We start from the raw sequence: 23831 nt of genomic DNA, 5'->3' as shown, positions 1-23831 counted from the left end.
TTGTGCTGGAACACAATGTGCCTTTGGTGTATGTATCAAAATATGACTGAAAAGAAATTTGACATTGCATTTTAACATCTTGAAATTCAGCTTCTGTTTCTTCAGAAACTCATGCTGTTTCTGAAACTATGCCTTTAGAAGGTCATCCCAACATGGCTCCTCTATTAACCCACTAATAGAGCTAATTGCTACTGGCTTGTCTGAAAGAGCTCAGGGAAGGTTGCTCTGAGAGGCAGAAGGACACCGCAGCTCAGAGGCGGAGCTACGTTTACAATACACCTGGTATTGCCAGGTAAATTGCAGAACTGAATGGTTGCCATGGAGATTAAAGGATTTCTCAAACATGCATGAAAGAATCAAGGCAACTCTCCAAGTGTGTTTCTGATTAGGGAATAACATTAGAACATGATATAAAGCTCAAAAGTGCACATTTAACATAAAACTGCATAAAACAGTACATTTCATTGATGTCGTTTCATTTGTTTGAGTCTGAAACCTTTGTTTCGATGCAGAGATTTGCTTATAGATCATTACCTGCTTCTCATTCAGGTTTAGACAGTCCTGTCAGGTGGGGAGATTAGAAAAGTGTGGGCGGTTAGTAGTCAGATGTGACTGCGAGTAATCCCAGTGATGTATTCATTCAGTCTCAGCAGTGACAGTCTCTCTCTCTTTGTCCACTGGTGAAGTTCAGCACCACCCCCACCCCAGCTATCGATCTAAAAGTCCTGGGCCTGTCAGATTGCTTTCAGCAGCCATCACCTTCTGCTGTCATAAAGAAATAGCAGCAAAGGCTTCAACTCGTCTTACTGGTGGGAAATGAGAAAAGATCGCTGATGGAGGCAAGGTGGTGATGTTAATTTCAGCCATGATCTGGTTTTATGGAGCGTGTTCCGGTGTTTGTTATTGATGAGTTCTTTAGGACAGAACCATCTTCATTTTTTTCTCTCCTTCTGTCTCCTCTCTCCACTGCTTCTTTCCTGTTTCTCTTCTGGATTATATACACCTTTAGAGAGCACCAGCAGGACTAATTATGGACAACAGTAATTCCCTCCCGAGCGCCTCTCCTCTCCCAGCTGCATAACAAATTCATTGGCACATCGCTGCCACTATTGTAAATCAGTCCAAACACAGCCGGCGGGGCGGGCGGGGTTCAGGTGCTGAATGCATTCATGGGGGCCGTGTGCTTGTTGCTGCAGTTTTGTTCTGGGGTAAACAGGCTCTCCAGTTGTTAGATGCCCACATCCATCTTCAGCATGGACTGCTTGATGTTCAAAGAGGGACGGCGCGTTGGGGACAGGAGCTGCAGAAGGGCCAGGAGATATTGGAGGCTGGGGATGGAGTGCAGACCATCTGAGCTATAGGAGGTGGTTTCATATATTAAACTAAAGAAAATGGCTACTTGGGGTACAATTGAGATATGAGGAAGGCAGATGGGAAATGGTGGAACGACGATGGCATTTGCTTCAATATGTTGTCTGGATTACAACTAGTCAGGACTTCTGCTTCGCTTAAAGTTTTTTTTCAGACCAGAGGTTCTCAGGAGTTGGGTCTGGTATCTGGTGGGTTTATTCACATCAGACTTCCTTATTCTGCTTTAATCAATTGTAGTTTGTTTGCCTAAAATCTCCAGTTCGTTTGGCAAGGTGTAAACGTGTAATCAAACTCTGATCCAGACCAAAAAAAAAAAAAAAACTCCGGTCCACTTAAAAACTTTGGTGTCAGTGTGATTGAAATGAAATTTAATACATTTGTCAGTGGTTAGCATGACAGGGACAGTGGACTACAGGTGCAAGGTGTTCTGGGTAAATTAAACCAAAAAAACTTGCAAGTCCAGCACTAGCAGGAAAAATATCTCATGGTCTTTGGCCAAAGACGCAAAGAAAAATCCTACAACCTCTAAAGTCTGAAGCTGTTTCATTGTTATTCACATTTAGTGATGAAAGAAGTTGTGCTCAGTGTCTTCTTCTGAAGTTTTTCCTTGCAGTGCCTCTACAGGCAAGGAGGGTAACAGGGATTTCAAACTGTCTTGATTGTTTGATCAGTGCCGTGTGAAAGAGAACCACACCTGCTGAAAATGTAATAAATTTAACAGCTCTGATCACAAATTGAACTGAATCTACCGGATATCAGGCTGTTATAGTCTGCTACTGCTAGTGACTTATTAATAGATATGCACTGATGAAGCCAATACCAGTTTCCAATTTTTTTAGGGCTTTCCTGTGGATACTATTTCTTGGGACTATTATAAAAACAAATGGACTAATGAAGATAAAGCTGTTTATTGAAGCAGAATCGCAATATTTCCTGTTAAGGCCAGGAACGGTTTGTGGATGTTTGTGGTCTTAGAACTGTCCTGTTTGCCTTAATTTCACATAATAGCAAGTTTTAACTGGAAATGAAAACACACAAAGCCCATCTCATCAACTTTAAGAACAAAAGCATAACATCTCTTCATTCCAGGTTGTGTATGCTCCATATGTTTTCAATCCAGGTAATGTGAAATGAAGATGAATGCGTGTGCAGCAGTCTATAAAGATCACATCATGATCCTCATCTGTTTTCTGAATCCATTTGTTCTTAGCTTGTATTTATGCAAATGCTAGTTTCACCAACTGCTGGTTTACTTTACGCAGATGAATGTGTAAGCAGAAGGTCAGGACAGTTTATTTTTCCTAAACCAGATAATGGATGCTAATGGTGAAACATTACCATGTGTGGAAGAGAAAAATATGTGAATATGAATCTACTGAGGAATAATACTTTTACTTTTATATAAACAATTAGAGGCAACAGTTTTGAGTTTGAATCGCGTCCATACCACTGGTCTTAACATCTTAATGCAGAAATTATTCTATTACATTTTATCTAGTTTAGCAACTGCAAAAAACAGAAAGAAGTTTTTGATGTGAAAACAGATTAATGCTGGATAACTTTTTCTAAACTTGTGCTTGCTCTAGTTGACTCAGGGTCACAAATGTTAATGCAGAGGATGTAGGAGTGTAAATACTAGGTCCAGACCCTGGACTGGCCCGGAGCGATATGGGGGTGGTGTACAGTACAATACTGCACCGAATGTGTTTGTGGACATTATTAAAAAGCCATATATTCTTCTGCGGCCTCACAGAGCCTGCCTCTACAGGCTGATCTTCACACTGGCAGATGGGTTTATGAAAGCGACTTCGCTGAGGATTCATTACTGTGAAGGGCCAAGGATATTCTCTCCTTCCACTCTTTCCTTCCGCTCTTCCTAACTTTTCCTTTCTTGACTTTTATTACTTTTCAGTTTTGGTCTGTTGAATGCACTGCTGTAACGCTGATTCTAAGGCTCAAGTCAGCACTTGTCATGCTTCTGTCCGCACTACATTCCTAGCTTTTTGAATGTCTGTCTGTTTTATTTTTATCAAAGTATTATTTTAATTATACATCCCTTGACATCTCAATGTTTCCTCACTGTCTTTACAGAGATCAGAGCATTTCAGAATTGCTGAGGAAAAAAAAACTATGCGGGTCAGTTTGTTTATCTGTGGCACTGCATGGTACTGTTGGTTATCCTTTAAAGGTCCATCCACCTCAGCCCTGTTAAACCCACTTTAGGTCTAGTTCTACCACTAGATTTTCTAGAAAGTCCAGTTTGTTTGTGGAGGTGAGGATGTGTAACTGAACTCTGAAGAGACCAAAAACACTAACTCTAAAACCTCCATTTCAGTTAATTTGCATGTGAACTCTGCTACGGTTCAAATACATGAACACCAAGTGGAAAAAACAGAAAATGAACTATAGCGTAGGGGTTTCTGGAAAAAAAAAAAAAAAAAAACACCAAAACAAATTTATCATCTTTGGTTACCAAAGACAAAATAGAAATCCTACAACCACTAAAATCCAACACCACTCCATTATTGCAAAGAAGGAAGTTGCTGCACTCAATGTGTTCTTCAGAGGTTCTTGGAGCAGCGCCCTCACAGGCGAGGAGGGAAACAGGTTGCTCAAAGGGTTTAGTTTGTTTGACACAGTGCAGTGAGAAAGTGCAGTCCGAGCTTACCAGTCGGTCAGGAGTGGCGACATTCTAAGTGAGAGACATTCTCGAGGCTGCATGTGTTACCACACATCTGCATTGGTATGTCAGTGTTTACATCTGTTCCCATACTGGATGAAATACAGCTCTGTAGTTTATTTTGAGCTTCTGTCAAGCGCCACACTGTAAGGTTTTAGCTGTTCAGTGTTTAAATAAAGCCACCTGGATAAAAAAAAGTTTTATTGCAGAATTTAGAAAACTTGCTTACATGCAAACAATGTTTCTGTTGGGTCTTAAAAAGTCATGGAAAGATTGAACCCCAAGGTTCAATCTCAGGACCCCTCTTATTTAATATTTATATTCTCCCACTAGCTCAGGTCATAACAGGAAATAATATTAGCTACCACAACTATGCGGATGACACACAGCTCTACATTACGATGTCACCAGGTGACTCTGAACCCATTCAATCACTGAATAAATGTTTAGAACAGATAAATGTGTGGATGTGCCAAAACTTTCTCCAGCTGAACAAAAACAAAACTGAAGTCATTATTTTTGGACCCAAAGAGGAACGATCTAGAGTCAATGCACAGCTTCAGTTATTACAACTAAAAACTAGCGATCAGGCCCGAAACCTGGGAGTAGTGATGGACTCAGACTTGAACCTCCAGAGCCACATAAAGACAATTACAAAGTCAGCCTTCTATCACCTGAAGAACATCTCCAGGATTAGAGGACTAATGTCTCAGCCAGATCTAGAGAAACTCATTCATGCGTTTATCTTTAGTCGCATTGATTATTGTAACAGCGTCTTCACAGGCCTGTCCAACAAATCAATCAAACAGCTGCAGCTGATCCAGAAGCTGCTGCTCGCGTTCTCACTAAAACCAGGAAGATAGAGACATAACAGCAGTTTTAAAGTCCCTCCACTGGCTCCCTGTAGCTCAAAGAATAGATTTTAAAATACTGTTGTTAGTTTATAAATCAATGAACGGTTTAGCACCACAATACATCACAGATCTGCTGTTGTTGTATCAACCTTCCAGACCTCTCAGGTCTTCTGGTTCTGGACTGCTTTGCATCCCCAGAACCAGAACCAAGAGAGGAGAAGCAGCTTTCAGCATCTATGCACCAAAACTTTGGAACAAACTTCCAGAAAACTGTAAAACAGCGGAAACCCTGACTTCTTTTAAATCGCAATTAAAAACACACCTGTTTAGAATTGTTTTTGAAATGTAATATGTAACAATGTATTGTCTATTATATGTTGCATGACTTTGTGTTCTTGTGTTTATGATGTAAAGCACTTTGAAATGCCTTGCTGAAATGTGCTATACAAATAAAATTTGATTGATTGATTGATTGATACAAATCCAGATCTTTCACAGTTTCCTCCAATGATTTTTTAAACTATATTTTTCAGATTAGTACATTAAAATCCAAACTTTCTAGCTGTCTGATCTGCTGTCTACCTCACACTGGAAAGCATACAGCAAGATTTGATAGCATGGTGGTGGGTATATGAATAAGAAAACGGTTTCCAAAGCCTTCCTGGAATTTGTAAAAATAACTAATTTCTGATTTATTGTCAAACCAGCAAGTTAGTTTACAATTCTTCAATTTTAACTGGAAATCTAGTTTAGGTCACCAGCAGAGTCTTAAGAATGGTTGTCCAGACAATAAACAGCCGACATTAGGCTAGAAAAATGTTGGAAGTCGTTTATTTAGAAAAATCTATCTATTTACAAATTAGCAGTATAAAGGGCGAACTGAGGGTTTTGAAATCTGGTTTTGGAAACATTATTCAAATTTTTGGTCCAATATACTTAAAAACGAACTTTTATTGAATGTACTAGAAATCTACTTCTAACCAATTCTCAATGTCTCCTTAGTCATGAAATAAGAACAGCATGCTAAATAGCATTTTTCAACATTAAATTTTGTGTTTTTAGGTGGGCTGGTGTTAGATACCAGAGATAAGAAAATTAACCCAGTTCAGTTAATTCACACAGTATTATGTGGCTGTGTCCACTGTGTATTCAGAATAAAATTCTGTCTCTGGATGGAAGCTAGATGTTTTTTAAAATGTTTTAAATGCCTCCATTTTTTTATGAATACTTGTTTTTATGGTCATACTTCATCTGACTTTACATCCCTAAAAATTAATGAGTTCACATTTATGTATATATTTATCTTTTAATAGTCCCTAATATGAAAGATTAATAATTTATTTAACTGAGATTGCAGTTCAACTCCTTCAAAAATATATTTTTCAGGAATTATTATTTTTTTTAAAAAAATTTTTTCAACTGACAATTTAAGCAAACAGAATATTTCATCAATTAGGCAACTGATTAAAACAATGCCACAGTTCTGGTTCAGGCAACAGAAAACAAAGATTCTCTGTTGCCTGAACCTCTATTTAATTCACTGAATTCCATCGTAGCTAATCTATTCGATTCATATTGCATTGAATTGACTTTCTGAATCAGAAGAAATCCTAGCTGAGTGATCAGTCAAATTTGATCAATTTGGTGCTTTATCTTCATAAAATCAAATCTCTGTTTGTCATGACTCAAACTATATCATCTGAAAACACAGGGATGGCTAATCCTAATCCTACACTATTCTACAGGAGCTTGGCGATGCTACAAAGCAGACCAGAGGGCTTCACAAAGGAGGAAGGTTAGGATGAGCTAGCATAAAGTTGAGAGGAAGAAAACTTTTTAACCAGGATACAGCATTTACTCTCAGATTGTATTTATACCCCATCATCAGTTCCAGAACCCATAATCCCATGTTTGAGGATGAGCAATTTGTAGAAGAAGTTACATTTCAGGCAAGCAAATGAGTTTTAAGTATGAAATTGGAGAAACTTATGAGGCACATGGAAGATGTTATGTATTCAGGTAGGAATCTGCACAGACCTGATGTATAATGTTAGCAAAGCAGCATGAATGAAATGAGGTGCTGGGCTTGGAGGGTTTTTTGGCAGTGGAAGCACTGTGGTGCAGTGTCAGAAAAATGAAAATTAAGCAATGGGAAACACAGAAATAATTGTCTTTGGCAGATTTTATTGGAGTTTGAGCCAATAAGGTCCAGTAAATTTACGGAACCTGAAGGGGAAAATTTGTTAGCGTTGAAGAGCCGTTCCACAGGAGGCAGAGACAGCGACAGACAAGAAGGGAAAAGGGAGAAAGAAAGACTTTGCACTACAGGGATCAATTACTAGCAACTGTGAGTTATGTTATTTGCTGCAGCAAGTGCCATGTGGCTTTATTGCACTGGGACAGTTGGAGGAAGAGGCAGATTATTAACTCAGAGAAAGTGGCAGAAAGTGAGGTGGAGGAGACCAACGGAGATTCAGAGGAGCACTGAAAAAAGGAAAAAGGTTCATAGTTCAGAGAGAAAAGAAAAGAGGGAAAGGCTAAGAAGGATGACTAAACCTTGAGGCTCTTCTTTGACCAATCCACTCTCCGTTTTTGCTTGTCTTGCACTTTCAAGTGTAGAGGCCATTAAAACAGATGGCGGTGTAACTCACCAATGATGATCAGTGAAGTGATGGAGAAAGCAGTTTGGCAGAGAAAAGAACTCAGGCTACTTCCATAATGTTCTGGTTTTCCTTTCAGTCTGCTAAATCATAATGAGGCATTACACAGTTGATTTAGGTGTAGATCTTTGAAACTGTGTGTGGCTATGAAGAGTGTTTGGAGAAAGTAATCAACTGGAAACCTGGATAAGTCCGTTTTCATTATGACACAGACGCTCAGAAACTAAATCTGATCTGTACGTCATCAGTGACTGCACCTCTGCTAAGTTGTTAGAAAACTGAAAGAGTTAAACATTTTCAGGATTGGTGAGGTGTTTAAAAATGTTTGGATGAAGCAAGACTTGAGCTATAATCAAACAGAAATCTTACTTTTATCAAAGCCATGTTAGTAATTTTTATTTACTTTATTAATGTTACAGTAATAAATATCATGCCATTTATTGATGATCAAATCCCAAACTAATACTGAACAAACAGACATATTTAGCAGTTTCAAAAGCTTTATGGTTTAAAAATTGTACATAACAAATGTTCAGAAATTGTCTCAGACACAAAACAGGATCAGATCAGAATAGAATAATTTCACATGAACGTTTCATGTAAAGAAAAAAACATGTTAAACCAGATGCTGACTCATCTTGTGTTTTTTTCACGTCTTTGTTAAATCTTGCATTCCAATGCCAAACTCTGCCCCTCTACAGCCCCCCTTTACCCCCCCCCCCCCCCCCCCCCCCCCGATCACCCTCCATCACTTAGAGGCTAATGATGAACAAAGGACTGAGGCTAAATTAGCTCATTTGGCTTTGTCATGTCTTAGTCATGTTTGTTTTGGAAACTTAATGAGTGAAATGACCAGAAAGAGCGGATCAAACTCTAAATGTCAAGAAAGGAAGAATCAGACACTCACTACGTTATCCCCTCATTATGTTTCATTTTAAAACCTCTTAATAATTTCCAGTCCAGGAAGGAATTTAAAAACAAAACACTGGACCTTTAAACAAGTTGTTACCTGATCAGAACCATGGCCCGGTAGTGAGCCAGTATGCGTTGCTTTGTTTTGCTGAGTCTTTGAAAGTTCTGCTCCTCTTTTATGTTTGACCTTGTGATATTATCCAGAAAGAAAATATACATAGCAGAAGACATGGAAGGTTATTGATGTTATTCAGGTCTGGTTGTGATGTTTTTATGCTGTTTGATGCTTCTTCCAGTGTCTCCATGTTTGTGCCAGGTTCTCTGATTTGTCATCTTCCGTTTTACTGTAAATATACTGTAATATATAAATATATTGTAAATACTGTAAATATTTTAAAATTACAAAATAATTTGAAGTTGCCACTGAAATATTACTGGGTGTGTTGCCATCACATGTGGATTTGTTTTTTTGGGGAAGGGGGGTCTAGAGGAGATGACTTTCTTGTCCCTTTTTGAACTGAGCTTTAGAGTTTACTCAAACTTTTTTTTAGATGGATGAAACAAAAATGAAAATTTTTTGCAACAAACATTTAAGGTGAGACTGGAGGGAAGTAAGAGTTGAATCCTAATTGGTAGATGTATGATCTTTTCCAAAGAGTTTTAGAAAGGATCATACCAGAATAATTTTAAAGAGAGTGTGTTATGTGTTTTCCTCATAGTGCCATTTCATAGCACAATCAAGTAACTGTTAACTGTTACAGTTCTTATGAATATGTTTTATATATTAAAAATAACTTAAACTATGCTTTTTAGCCATATCTGACACCTTAAAATTAGCTTGTGTTTCTTTAAGAACCCCTGACTCTTTCTGACACGGGCCCTGCAGCACATCATCACTACAGTGCTTCTCCATGATGGTGTTTGCATTTATCAGTGAGCATTTTTTGTATTGTTTATCACACATCACTAAATCAGTGTTTAGAAGTGGGAACTGAACGTTTTCTTTCACTTCCTCTGCTGCTGTTGCTAAACTACAGAAAGAGTACTACTCTAAAACCAAGCAGAAAATCACCGTCATCACTCACACTTTTTTCTTCTCCTTGCTGATTATACTTGTTGATTATCTACTGGATAAAGCCCCTTAAATGGGAGAAATCCTAGCCAGAGAAGTGAAAGGAAATGAGAACCAAGCAGAACTGTGTAGGAAAGCGATGGCCACGCTACTTTAGGCCTTATTTCCATTAAATATTTGACATTGGATAATTCTGGGTGAAAGTTGGAACCTATAACTTTTTAAGAGATTGAATTCCCCACCTAACACCTACGTACAAAGGTAAACTAACTGCTTGAGATGACAGAGCCTTAATAAAAAAATTGTTCAATTTGAGGCTTTTTATATACATATTTTCACTATAGCTAGCACTGACTGTAATGTGTATTAAACCTTCCCCTCTCATTGCCTCTGTTTAGTTTCCTCTTGCGTGGCAGTGAGGGTTTGTTTTGTAATCTCTTGCTGCCATGCCACCAGGACAAATAGCTCTGTTTATTGCACTTAGCAAACAGAGAGCCTGTGAATTACAGACGGCTCCCCCGGTGGCGCAGCAGGAACCCACAGCTGGAGAGGCCCCAGAGTGAAGGAGTGGAAACAAACACCAGTCAAGTGCTCCCAGCTTTCCAGCTGACCAGCAGTCAGAACAACACTCTCACTCAAATCTCAAACTTCATCCAAAAACTTTAAATCAGGATTAAGCAGAAAAGGCAGATGGTTTTTAGGCCTTAATTACTATGAATACGTGGAGATTTTTTAAGAGTTATTAGAAACCACTTAGAGCCAGTAAAAAGCTTCACCTTATTCTAAAGGGGGAAATAAAGGGACAGATGGCCGAGTGGAAAACAAAAGCAGTAGGACAAAAAAGTGAAGAGATGGATGATGATGATGATGATGATGATGATGATGATGGGAGACGGAGGATGGGCACTAATGGTTGGTTTGCATCCAGAGCCTCACGCGGTCGCTGGTCACCAGAATGGAGGAATGGCGGTTCAGATGAGGGGCATGGGTGGAGTCGGGGTGGGTCAGGTTCTGACCCGCTGTATCCCATGGCATCTGTAATTACACAGAGAAAGGGGGGCCGGGAGGGAGCTGTGGCACTGGAGGAAACAGACGACATGATAATCAATTTGAGACTGAATCGGAAACATGAGCCGCTGTGAGGGGTGAGGGGGGTTTTTCCCCCACCACCAGGCCTCCAGATGGCCCCAACCCCAACAGGGTGCGGGCCCTGTCTGAGCATTATGTGTGTGCACATGTGCGTGTGTTTCGGGGGGGTGTTGCATGTGAGTGTGAGAGACGATGCCATCTGCCAGGAGTGCAACAGGAGTTCAGCTCACTAGTGGCGCTGTGGAACAGAGGAAGAGTACAAAAAGCAATAAATCAATTAATCAATTACTTGCATGATAGTAAAATGAGATCAATAATGTCCATTTACATTATTTATTGTTTTTCTCTCTATACCAATATCTGGATGACAAAGTCTTCAGTCTGGTGTTTTGGTCTCAACTAAACTTTTTTTTAAGGGCACTTTTGTTTACAGAGACTTCATTTTATTTGTTGTTTATTTATTTTGAATATTGAAATGGTCTTCCAGTGTTAAATGTTCATTACAATTTAAACTTTATTGATCTTTGATAATGTGTTATTGCATTATTGTGGTATTGCAATTGTATTACGTGAAAAATGATCTTAAAACAACAATAATGTTATTTATCATAATACCTTCTGGGACAATTTATTGTGCAGCAACATTTGTGGATGATCTCCACCAACTGAGACTTTGTAGATGATCACTTTCATTATTAACAGAGCCAATTGGAAAATGAGATTTATGCCAAACACTGTGGAGAGCAGAGCTATGACATGGTTAACAGCTTTAATTGCTCAGCATTTGTAAGAATAACCGACACAAACCAAACATTTTTGTTCTTTTCCTCTGCTGCCATGACTAAAACTACAAGCAGACTACATTTCTAAAACAGCAAAAAAATTGATGTCATCGTTCACAATTTCTCAGTTTTCTGATTGGGCGTCTTGAGAAATCCAGCTCCCTGGGATAAATCCCAGAAATGAGAGCAGCAGACCATATCAATGTGTAAAAATAGAGAAATCTATACAGGGATTATTTTTTGATTGTAGGTAACTTTAAGTTGTTTTGATTTTCTCACAAAAAGCATTTCAGTTGACAGGTGATCAAGATATTTTTCTTCTGGTCTCAGACTAAGTTTAAGCCATGATGTTTGGTGAACAGTTTCACAGTAAGGCTGCATTTCCCAGCTAGTTACTGTATCTATATCTGAATCTGTATCTATATCTGTCTTTTTCATTGTCGGCTTTGGAATTACAATTGACAGAACATCTCAGGTGTTTGGATAAAAAGTACTCTAAATGCACCCACATTACCATGAAGAGATCATCTTTATGGTAATATGGGAGCATTAACAATAAAATTTATGTTTCCTGACTTTGTGATGTGTGAGGATGATGACAATTTGCTGCAGCTTGAAACTGCCAATCTCCTGTCAGAAATAAATCCAAATGCTTTTAACGCTTTTAGTTGTAAAATGCTGCCTGATTATCCATGACCTGCTTCCTGCTGGAGGCTTTCAGCAGATGATAATGGGAAGGTAGGTGAGACCTGATGCTGTCACAATCCGTTTCACAGTACAGTTGAGAGTTGACTGATGACTGAAGATGCTGGGTTGGATCATAGAGTACATCAAAGCTAGCTGCACTGCTAACAATGTAGGGACTAAAGGCAAGAAGACAAAACGTTCACTGACATGAACACTGTTTTTTTCTTGTAACATCTGGCATTTGGGTGAAAGTTTAACAATTTAAGTCAGTGAAGTAGCTGAGAACCCACAGGACGCGGTAGCAGGTTACATTGCTCATCTGGAGATTTTAATTACTGTTAGCAATAAACGTGTCTTAGACCATCGCATGTGGGAAGAACAAAAACTAAACCCACTTTCATGCCAAAAAACTCCAAACTTCAGAAGTCTATGAAAATGTTGATTAATGATACATCGGGGAAAATAGAGAATCAGTGTGAGGTGACAGATAAGCAGGGCTGTGTTCAGGATGCTCCACTGCAACGCATACTGTACACACAAATCTGATTTGGAAACATAAATGTACACATCTGAGTTGGGTTTTAGATTTTCTATGTTTGGTTTTGTTTTTTGCATGGATGAAAAAGAAACGTTTATTCTGCTGCTGTTCTGCTCATTTAGGGCCAAATAGAGATCATCTGACTGGTTGTATCAGAATGTCTCAATAACCATTTGTTATAATATTAGTGAATAGGTGTGTGTGCATTCAATAAGTAGATCTTAAAATGAAATATTGGACTTATTTTCACACTGATCAGCAGTTTATTTTTTTTGTATGTTTTACCAAGCTAGTCAACCTATTGTTTTGGTCCCTTCACTTGCTATATTACTTATTTTTTCAGTTTTGGTAAATAAAAATTGCTCAAATAAACACTAATGGCTGCTCTACTCTAATTGCACTGACTCAACAAATAAAAGTTGTTTTTCTATGTTTTACCATCATTGTGCAGCTGTTGGTGTATGCTGTACTGGTACAGAGTTATTAAATACATTTGTAATTCATGACATTTATATCTGTATTTAAAAAAAAGACATGTTTTAAATCAAATCAACGCTATTTCTCTGTCTTGGACTGATGTCTGCTGATACAGATTTAGCTAGATTTAATATATATAGACTCAAAAAACGTTTTTTTTTTAAATTGATAAAAACATCTTTTTTTTTTGTGAAAATGTAAATGTCTAAAGCAGTTGTGTTGTCACGACATCATTTTGTCCATCGTTTGTCTCTGTGTTCGCAGGAGAGCCTGCGGTTGCCCGAGAGAACAACTGCCTGACGGCGGCCAAGGCCTGCAACCTGAACGATACGTGCAAGAAGTACCGGTCAGCCTACATCAGCCCCTGCACCAGCCGCGTTTCCACCGCAGAGATCTGCAACAAACGGAAGTGCCACAAGGCGCTGCGGCAGTTCTTTGACAAGGTAAGACAATTAACTCAATGCAACTGCTGATGAACAACATTTTGATGTCCACCACCAGAAAATGTGCTTTGTTTTTTTTTTTTTTTTTTTTTAAAGAAAACAATCGTTATTTTCAAGTAGATTCATTTGAGAAACTGTCAAAACTTAAATTAAACTGTAAGCCTTCTTTTGTTTGGCAAGGCTGTGATGTGAAGCACTGAGTATGTTTCTGCTGTATTGTGATTGCAGTCCAGCCTCCATGATGCTCAGCACAACAATCTTGCTGGTTCCACCTGAAATAAATAGAAAGCCACTAAGAATGAAAAATGCTGTCAATCATAGACTAATGTATTTTTTATTTCTATGGAAGGGTCTTTACTTTTTTATGCATTTTCTTGATATTGTTGACTACTTCATCTTATTGATGCTTTTATTTGGTTTCAGTGCAATGAAATATTGAGAATACTAACCAAAATAATTTATTCAAGTCTTGGAACTAATCAGCAAACTGTCAAAAAAACATTTTTCACTTCTGTTTAGCAAACCGTAAAGGTTTCCTCCTGTATTTGTTCAACCACAGTAGCTGCTTTTCCATTACAAAAAACGTTATCAATATGGCTATATATTACAATTTCACCGTTGTGTTGTTTCCAATAAATAAGAAATGTAATTAAAATCAAACGAGAATATGTTTCTTGATGTGATAAGTCATTAAAAAACATGCTGTGCCATCATCCAGCTGTCATAGTCTTTTCCACCAGTCAATGAGAAAAAGAATGTTTCTATTGCGGTTTTGTGAAATACACTAGTTTCAAGACAAACAAATAATGATTCAAACAAATGGCATGATGTTCATTCTAGGTAATAAAGCTAAGAAACAATTTCCAGATGGTGTCTTGGTTCTCCATTGTTGAAAACAAAGAAAAAAATATATCTTTGATGTCGAATAGCAACAATTTAACAAGTTAAGCAACTTAACTTGATATTGATGCACAGAACATTACACACATAGAGCAGAAATCTCATGGTGAAATAGCTCTTTTCCATTACAATAAAATTGTGAGAATTGGTATTATGAGAATATATTTTCTTAGTGGAAACGGGACAATTAAAAAAAAATTATCTTTTTCATCAAAAAGTTTTGGCGTTAGAATGAGATGTGTATTTTTTGGAGTAGCATCGGAATTTGTTTTAATTTGTAAAATTACTATGGAAACACTTTTTTTGTCACACAAGTTGTGTGATTGATGACAGGAAATAGTTTTAGGATGATGACGATGATGACGATGACGATGATGACGATGATGACGATGATGAGGATGGTGACAGTGATGAGGATGATGAGGATGATGGCAGTGTGCATTTTTTAAAGACTTATCCTGTGAACAAACTCATTCATGTGTTTCTTATTTTAAAGAAAACCACTGCAATTGCAAAACTGTGTTTTTTGACAGTAGCAGAACATTGACAAAGTTTTGCTCACGTTTGTAGTTGAAACACAGCTAATGTTGATTTCAAAACAGCTTCCTCTTTTGACACACAGGTTCCTCCAAAGCACAGCTACGGCATGCTGTTCTGCTCCTGCCCTGTCAGCGACCAGACGGCTTGCTCCGAACGCAGGCGTCAAACCATCGTCCCTGTCTGCTCATACGAGGAAAAGCAGATGCCAAACTGTCTGGAGCTGCAGGCCTCCTGCAGGACCAACTACATCTGCAGGTTGGACACAGCAGAATGTGACACAATGGTGAAACATGAAGAAAACAGGCAAGAGAGAAAAGCTCAGTGGGATGAGATGAAGATATTGGTCAGGTTTGGAAGTTGGACTCCAAACATTACAGAATGGCTTCTAAACTAGTGCGATGAACAGTGGTTGATCTAATAAGTAAGAATAAAGTCAATATGTTCAAACAGCACATTGGGTTACAAACTGTGTTGTCCTATTTTCAACTGAACTAACTTCTCTTCCCTGCTGATGTTTGTGTGTATGTTGATATTGTTTTCTCTCAAAATTTAGATGGATTGCTTAAAAATGTCCTAAAATTTACACACTTTAGTATTTAACATATTTAATAAAGAAAATTACATTACAAAACATACATAAATTACCCATGAGAAAAAGTAGTAGTGACAACAGTAGTATTTCAGCTCTAAGTAGACTTAGACTTAGACTTAGACTCGTACTTTATTGATCCCTTGGGAAGACTCCCTCAGGAAATTGATATATGTAGGTGTTTTTATGTTAATGTGAATATTTTAGATCAATTTGAGAAGCAATTTTGATCATATTCCACATTCATCGTGTCATGCAGCGCGGGCCGCTGCTCTTGGTCTTCAATCGATCTCAACTTCCCTCAGTCTTGGTCTTGACTGGGTGTTGGACCCTAGAAGTCTTGGTCTTATCTCGGTCTCGATGCACTCTGGTCTTGGTCTTGTTTTGGTCTTGGGTTAGGTGGTCTTGACTACAACACTACTGACAAAGATTGTCATGGAAACACAGCTGCTGAGCAGCAGATGAGTTTAACAGAGTGATTCAGAGGTTGATTCATACTCTTTGGGGCCACACTTAGTCGTGTTTTGGGGTCTGTTGGATTAAAGGGAAGCACTAGACATCAATGCTCAGTCTGTGGCCTCTGGTCCCCCCCTTCTTTCCTGCCTCCGTCTCTTAACAGCAGCCAGCATGAAGGCAATAAATCCATACAATGAATTTTCCTCTTCCTTCAATTTTTGGCTTTTCTCTCTCTCTCTCTCTCTCTCTCTCTCTCTCTCTCTCTCTCTCTGTCTCTCTCTCTCTCTCTCTCTCTCTCTCCACTCTCTCCATGGCGCTCACAATCCATCAGACATATGCTGAGGGCTGAACAACAAGTCTCACTGCAATGCAGGTTCCTCCCAGTCCATTTGTCAGTTAGCACTGATAGATTAAAGCCGTGCATTTCCACAGGCTCCCACAGCATATGTCAGATCTGGTCTGCTGGTTGTTGCTCCACTCTGCTCCAGATTGGTGGGATTACATAGATCATGCAGAGGAAGGAGGCGTTCATGTGGATGATCTGGTGCAGAGTTAACTGATTCCTCGTGGAGCTACAAAGAAATTATAATTATGCAGAAAATGGTTGACTTATGTGCATTACAGTACAAAGTGATGAATTATATCTCACTCATTTTCTTTCCTTCTGAATGTTATCGTTCACAGGAATTATTCAGAGAACCTTCTTTTTTTTTCTTGAGCATAAATAAAGCTAAATAATAAAGGGTACAAAATCCATAAATACACATAGAAATATTAATTTTAATAGTTCAAACATCCAAAATACATTGTGTTTATACATATATATATATATATATATATATATAGCTTGTGTATCTTGTGTAGCTGACTGGATAGCTCAATACATAAGGCATCAGTATATCACCCGAGAGGGCAGGGTTCGAATCCAGTCTGGGTCCTTAGGCAAGACCCTTCAAGCTACTGCCTACCTCATACCATGAGAGATACTAAGTTGCATAACATGCCGGCTCAGACGTCGCCCGGCCAAACAAGGTCTGCGTCAGGTGTTGGGGAACCAGAGCACCTTGATGACAAATGGGCTACTGGAACAAGACGGAAATGGGCGAGAGATGAAAATGTGGATCTGTTGGAATGCTAACTACTCAAGTAACCCTAGTCAGAAGGGTTACATGCAAAGACTGGGGAAGGAGCTAAACAACTAGTAGCTCAGTGTTCCAACATCCGCAAACGGCAACTGCTATCACAACTTGAGATTGACGAGATACACACAAATGCTACGGCAAAAGGAGGAACCCGGATGTCAGAACTGTGGGACTTAACTACAAGTCCCACCCAGTGAGGGATACACGGCCCCAATGAGCGAAACAGAGCTGAACGAGACAGCTGCTGACCTGAGAGAGAGAATCATGACCCGAATGACAACCAGGCCTCCTCAGCGCCAATTACAACGGCTGAGTGAAGTACCATCAGAAAGTCTCATTGAGAATGTGAATGCAGCATTGAGAACGATCCCTACCAACACCATAACAGGAAACCAATGAGTGATCTACAACTCAGCATCAGTGATCCTTGAGATACTTGGCTATAAGAGCAACCATGAGACCAATACCCACCATGGAAAAGACGGTTAGAGGCTAAAATCAAGGTAACAAGGAGGGAAGTGAGCCAACTGTCAGAGCTCCACAAGGGTACAATGAAAAGACCAGTACCCAGAAAGTACAGCCAGATGCCATACCTGAAGCACTCGAGACTGCCAAACAGTGGCTCCAAGCCTTGGCCAGCCGCCTAAAGAGATACACAAGGGAGAATGAATCCAGAAGGATTAACTGGCTCTTCTCCACTCAACCAGCTAAGGTGTACTCTCAATGGCAGGGTAATAAACAGAGCAGACCCACCAAGGCTGGAGACTGAACAATACTGGAAAGGCATATGGGAAAGGGAGGCGTCCCACAACAGCAATGCACAGTGGCTGATCTCTCTACGAGAGGACCACAGCAACCTCCCTGAGCAAGCCCCGGTAACCATCACTGTGACAGATGTTCAAGAAAGACTCTCAGGCATGAAAAATTGGACAGCACCAGGGCCTGACATGATCCATGCCTACTGGCTAAAGAAACTCACTGCTCTCCATGAGCGACTGGCAGCCCAAATGAACCAGCTGCTACAAAGTGGGACTCACCCTGAATGGTTAACTGAAGGGCGGACAATCCTAATCCAGAAGGATCCATCAAAGGGTCCAGTCCCACCCAACTACCGACCAATAACCTGCTCTCCACAACCTGGAAGCTCATGTCAGGCATCATAGCGGCCAAGATAAGCAAACACATGGATAAACACATGAGCACGGCACAGAAGGGTATCGGTGTAAATACCAGAGGAGCCAACACAACTCTCATAGACCGCAGTTGCCCGAGACTGCAAAACCGACACACCAACCTGTGCATGGCTTGAATCGATTACAAGAAAGCCTATGACTCAATGCCGCATACTTGGATCATTGAATGCCTACAGATGTATAACATCAACAGGATTCTGAGAGCCTTCATTGCAAACTCGATGAAGCTGTGGAAAACCACCCTGAAGCCAACTGCAAAACCACTTGCACAAGTGTCCATCAAATGTGGCATATACCAAGGAGATGCTCTGTCCCCGCTACTGTTCTGCATAGGCCTGAACCCCTCAGCCAAATTATCAACAAGACTGGCTACGGATACCGACTCAAAAATGGGGCCAACATCAGTCACCTCCTCTACCATGGATGACATCAAGCTGTATGCCAAGAGTTAGCGAGACATCGACTCACTGATCCACACCACAACGATCTACAGCACTGACATTGGGATGTCATTCGGACTAGAGAAGTGTGGTCGGCTGATCACAAAGAGGGGGAAGGTGATCCGCACAGAAGAGTCTCACTCCACAAGGAACAATAGCAGACATAGAGGACAGTTACAAGTACCTAGGTATACCACAAGCAAATGGCAACCTCGATGAGGCCACAAGGAAAGGAGCCACAGCTAAATACCTCAACGAATAAGGCAAGTCCTGAGAAGCCAGCTCAATGGCAAGAACAAAATCAGTGCGATAAACAGCTATGCCTGCCAGTAATCAGATACCCTGCTGGAATAATAGCTGGCCAAAGGAGGAGATAAAAGCCACAGATATTAAGACTAGAAAGCTACTAACCATGCATGGAGGGCTCCATCCCAAATCCAGCACCCTGAGACTGTACACGAGCCGCAAGGACGGAGGCAGAGGACTAGGAGTGTGAGAACCACTGTCCAGGACGAAAACAACTAAGATCCATAAATACATCAGGGACAAAGCCTCAACAGACAATGTGCTCAGTGAATGTCTCAGACAACAGGGAACGGAGGTTGAGGTGCCAGAGATACCATCATGGGAGGACAAGCCCCTACATGGGATGTACCACCAGCAAATAACCCAAGTGGCTGATATCAGTAAATCCTACCAATGGCTGGAAAAAGCTGGACTCAAGGACAGCACAGAGGCCTCATCCTGGCCGCCCAGGAACAGGCCCTAAACACCAGAGCAATAGAGGCCCAGATCTACCACACCAGACAAGACCCAAGGTGTAGGTTGTGCAAGGAGGCCCCTGAGACAGTCCAGCACATCACAGCAGGGTGCAAGATACTGGCAGGGAAAGCATACATGGAGCGACATAACCAAGTGGCAGGCATTGTGTACAGAAACATCTGTGCAGAATATGGACTGGAAACCCCGAGATCAAAGTGGGAAACACCCCAAAGGTGGTAGAGAACACCAGAGCTAAGATCCTGTGGGACTTCCAGATCCAGACAGACAAAATGGTAATGGCGAACCAACCAGACATTGTCGTAGTGGATAAAAAATCAGAGGAAAGCCGTTGTGGTAGATGTAGCAATACCAAGTGATTGCAACATCAGGAAAAAGGAGCACGAGAAACTGGAGAAATACCAGGGCCTCAGGGAAGAACTGGAGAGGGCCTGGAAGGTGAAGACCACAGTGGTGCCTGTGGTCATCGGGGCCCTCGGGGCAGTAACCCCAAACTGGAGCAGTGGCTACAACAGATCCCAGGAAACAACATCAGACATCTCAGTCCAGAAATGTGCAGTCCTTGGCACAGCCAAGATACTGCGCAGAACCCTCAAGCTCCAGGCCTCTGGTAGAGGACCGAGCTCAGAGGATAAGAACCACCCGCGGTGGGTGAGAAGGGAATTTTATATATATATATATATATATATATATATTATATATATATATATATAACTTCCTGTGGTGTCACCCCATCAAGGGTGATACATAGTTTCCACTTTTGAAGATTCAGCCAATCAGTGTCAAATAAACAAAATGGAGCTCAAGGATTGGCTGATTACAAATGCCAGCCAATAGCTTTCCAAGCACCATTGCCCTTGTTATTTCAGCTTCCCAGTCTGAATTTTATGTCAAATATTTTAGATGTGCTCTACGAGTTGTTGGATTTTAATGCGAGGCAACATTCCACAAAAAAAAAAAAAAAAATTAAATTATAGGTGAATGATTCATCGAATTGTATAACAGTGATGATGTGATTCCATAAACTGTCTTCTTAGCATTTTGGGCATAAAACCAATAGAAAACCTCTTCAAGGTGGAAATGACAGTGAATCACTTTTTTGTATTCACCCTTTTCAAATGCTGTTCTGGGCCACCACCTATATGGCTCAACTCAAAAAGCCACCAAAATCTGTGGTTTATGTTTAATTTAGTAAACTATGCATAGCTACATTAAGCGATGAGAAGAGCAAAAAAATAAATACAGTATTTTAAAACTGTCCTCATACATTTCCATAGACAATGTCATCTAACTCTTATTAATTTATGTCCATGCTTTTTCTTTCAGGCACTTTCTGCCTCCCTTTCAGATTGTTTGGAGAATTATCAAGATAATTTCATTCTTTTAAAGTCCTGCTTTGAAATGAAATTTAGAGATATATTATTTTTTTTAAATATAATTAAGAGCAGTACTACTTCTGTCTCTATATGTTAATATCCTTCTTGTTTTGGTTTTATTTATTTATTGTAATAGGTTGTGCTAAAATTGTTGAATTGTGAATTGTATTTTGAAAGTCAAGTTGAACCCTCTTCCTGTTTGTCTTAACATTTTTGTCCCAAAAGTATTGAATTCTTCAAACTAAATCTGCCAGAATAAAAGGTTGAACTACAGGCATACTGCTGTTAAAGTCAGGGGGGGCTACTGGGAGGAACTCAAAAAGAAAAGAATGAAAAATGCATTTTCTTTATTTTTATTGGAAAGTACACCTTTTTATAAATATTTATTATTTTTATTTACCAATTAAATCTTGCTGCCAGACCTTTGGCAGGTATCATACCTGCTGTTGGGAATTTATGTAGCTGTACTGGCAGCAGAATGCAACATATTCCCAGTGAAGTGCTATGAGTCATGGAGTGAAGATCTGTGGCCAATTACTTTGAGCATATTTTAAAAACATTGAGCTTATTGTCTGGAAATCATAATCTCAGTTTTAGCCATTTTCTGAGAAATTTAAACTATCATTTTCTGATGTGTGTTGGATTTCAGATGCTGTAACCCTCTCACTGCATGAAGAACTCCTAAACAATGATACTGATAGCTGTCAAAATGGATCCAAATTCTGCAAAGACACTCAAGACATCTTTGGACTCGCCACATGACACTTAGTTTCACATCAGGAAAGACATGATTTTTATTTGATCTTTTCATTTCATTAGAAATTCCAACTCAACTAGAAGATCAAGCAGTTGCTGGCCTCTATAAGCTACACTCTAAAAAAGCCTTCCCTATTGTGTCTTTTTCTTTTACATTACCTTTGCGTGTGCACAGGTGTGTGTGTGTTTGCGCATATATGGGCATGCAGCCAGCTAAAAGAGATGTAAGAAAACACAGAATTATTTATTCCCAACAAAAACAACTTGGCTCCTATTCTTTTTTCTCGCTGTATGTGTCCGTCTTTGTGGGCTACACCACACACCGAATCCATTGCCATAGTAACTGACTGACAACAGCTCCACAAGTGTATCAGGATTCAACACAAGAAAACACACATGGAACACAACATTCAGTGCTTTACAGTTTTATGTTTTTAGGTTTAAGGTTTATTTTTTGATTAATAATAAGTGATTGTCTGAACACTGAATAACTATTTTAATCACTGAACTGAAATACATCAAATTCTGCAGCGCATGAACATTTTAAGGCTGGCAAAGTCAAAGCAGCATTACTGACCTACTTCCTCTGCCACTTTTTTAAACTAAAACCTTTTATTGACGGGAAATGTGATACCCTACAATCTTGTTATTTAGCTGTTGTAATTTTGACAATTGATAGCAAAGCACTGTATGCCTTTTTCTGTTATATATTTGTAACCCAAAAGTTACTTTAAATACACCTGATAATAGCAAAAGGCAGCTAATTTAATTTACTTCTCTGACCAGCACCAATGCTATATATCTAAAAAGAAGTTGGGCCGGATCAAAAGACTCTAAATTCTCGGGGACCAAGGTGTGAACAACAACAAAGAAGTGAACAAAGTGTCAACAAGAAAGAGTAAAATTTAATAATAAAAACAATTGTGGATCCATATATACAATTGCAACGAAATGGCATGCGTTTTTTTTAAAAACAGAAAATAAAATAAATAACAGTCGTTTCAATGTATTCAGTTTTTGTCCAATCTCTTCCAATGTGTCAGTCGATCCTCAGTATTTCAAGGATAGTGACCAGTCGGGTCACTATCTACCATATCACTGGATTCTCTGGGCTGAGGCTCGCCATCCAAATTCAGAAGAAGCGGGTCTTGAAGTCTCTGGGCACTCCAGGTCAAACGTGCACCGTAATAAAAAATAAAAAAAAACTGACCTGGAACAAGGCCAAAGCAAAACATCTCAGAATACAAGATGCCAATATCAATCAAACTTATGTATCAATAAATTGTTATAATGTAGAGATCTTCCATCATTGCTCAAGTTTTCTTTTCAAGTTGTACAAAAATCATCAGTTTATCAGAATACAATGTTACTTACACATCAGTAAAACTAAAGACATTAGCTTAATATGTGGTAAAGAAAAATAATATAATAAAATAGGCTAATAATAATAATAATAATAATAATAATAATAATAATAATAATAATATAATAATAATGAATATTTCAATCTAAAAGTGCCAGTACAGCTTCAACACTATAAATTTCTTGTAATACCAACGAAAAAACACATGACTGAAATAGAATGAACTATTAGACATATACTCAAAGAAAAATAATACAACTACACAGAAAAATATAATTTACATAATAATAATAATACAACAGCTTACTATGCAACTTTATTTTTATTAAATTTTGTCAGATATTACGTGTTTTTGCCAATTTTCAACCACTCATCAACGCTCTGACGTGTCTGACGCTAACGGGGATTTTTTTTCCCAGTCGCAGCTGCTGTCATAGAAACTTTCAGAGATAAAAAATAAAACAAAACGAATTTACTATTTTCAATTATATATTTTGAGAAACTATACCAATATTGTTTTTCTTACCGTTTGTCCAGATTTTATAAGCTTTTTCAGCTGTGAGTTCTCAACCGCGTCTGACGCGTTCTGAGCAGAATCACAGCGCGGTAGTGAAAGGGGCGGGACAATCAACCCCATTGGCTGATGTAATATCAGACCGCGCCAGCCATTGGTTGCCCAATCCATCAAGAAAACAATCACTAAAGGCCTACTTCACAGCTTTTTAAAGATT

At 39.2% G+C, this 23831-nt stretch overlaps 1 protein-coding gene across 2 annotated transcripts in view; it reads left to right on the top strand.

Annotated features, from left to right (window-relative positions):
* Nucleotides 1–23831, top strand: part of gfra1a (gdnf family receptor alpha 1a) — a 100359-nt gene that overhangs the window by 57414 nt on the left and 19114 nt on the right. For both annotated transcript variants that reach the window (XM_055023409.1, XM_055023408.1), the window contains 2 exons: nt 13387–13565; nt 15088–15260. In XM_055023409.1, coding sequence (XP_054879384.1) covers nt 13387–13565; nt 15088–15260 — 352 coding nt within the window. The remainder of the gene's footprint in view (nt 1–13386; nt 13566–15087; nt 15261–23831) is intronic.

This window comes from Poeciliopsis prolifica, unplaced genomic scaffold (genome assembly GCF_027474105.1).
Source record: "Poeciliopsis prolifica strain line A6 unplaced genomic scaffold, Auburn_PproV2 SCAFFOLD100, whole genome shotgun sequence".
Lineage (NCBI taxonomy): Eukaryota > Metazoa > Chordata > Actinopteri > Cyprinodontiformes > Poeciliidae > Poeciliopsis > Poeciliopsis prolifica.
The sequence above is the reverse complement of the archived record's forward strand: the minus strand, read 5'-3'. Positions and strand labels throughout refer to the sequence as shown.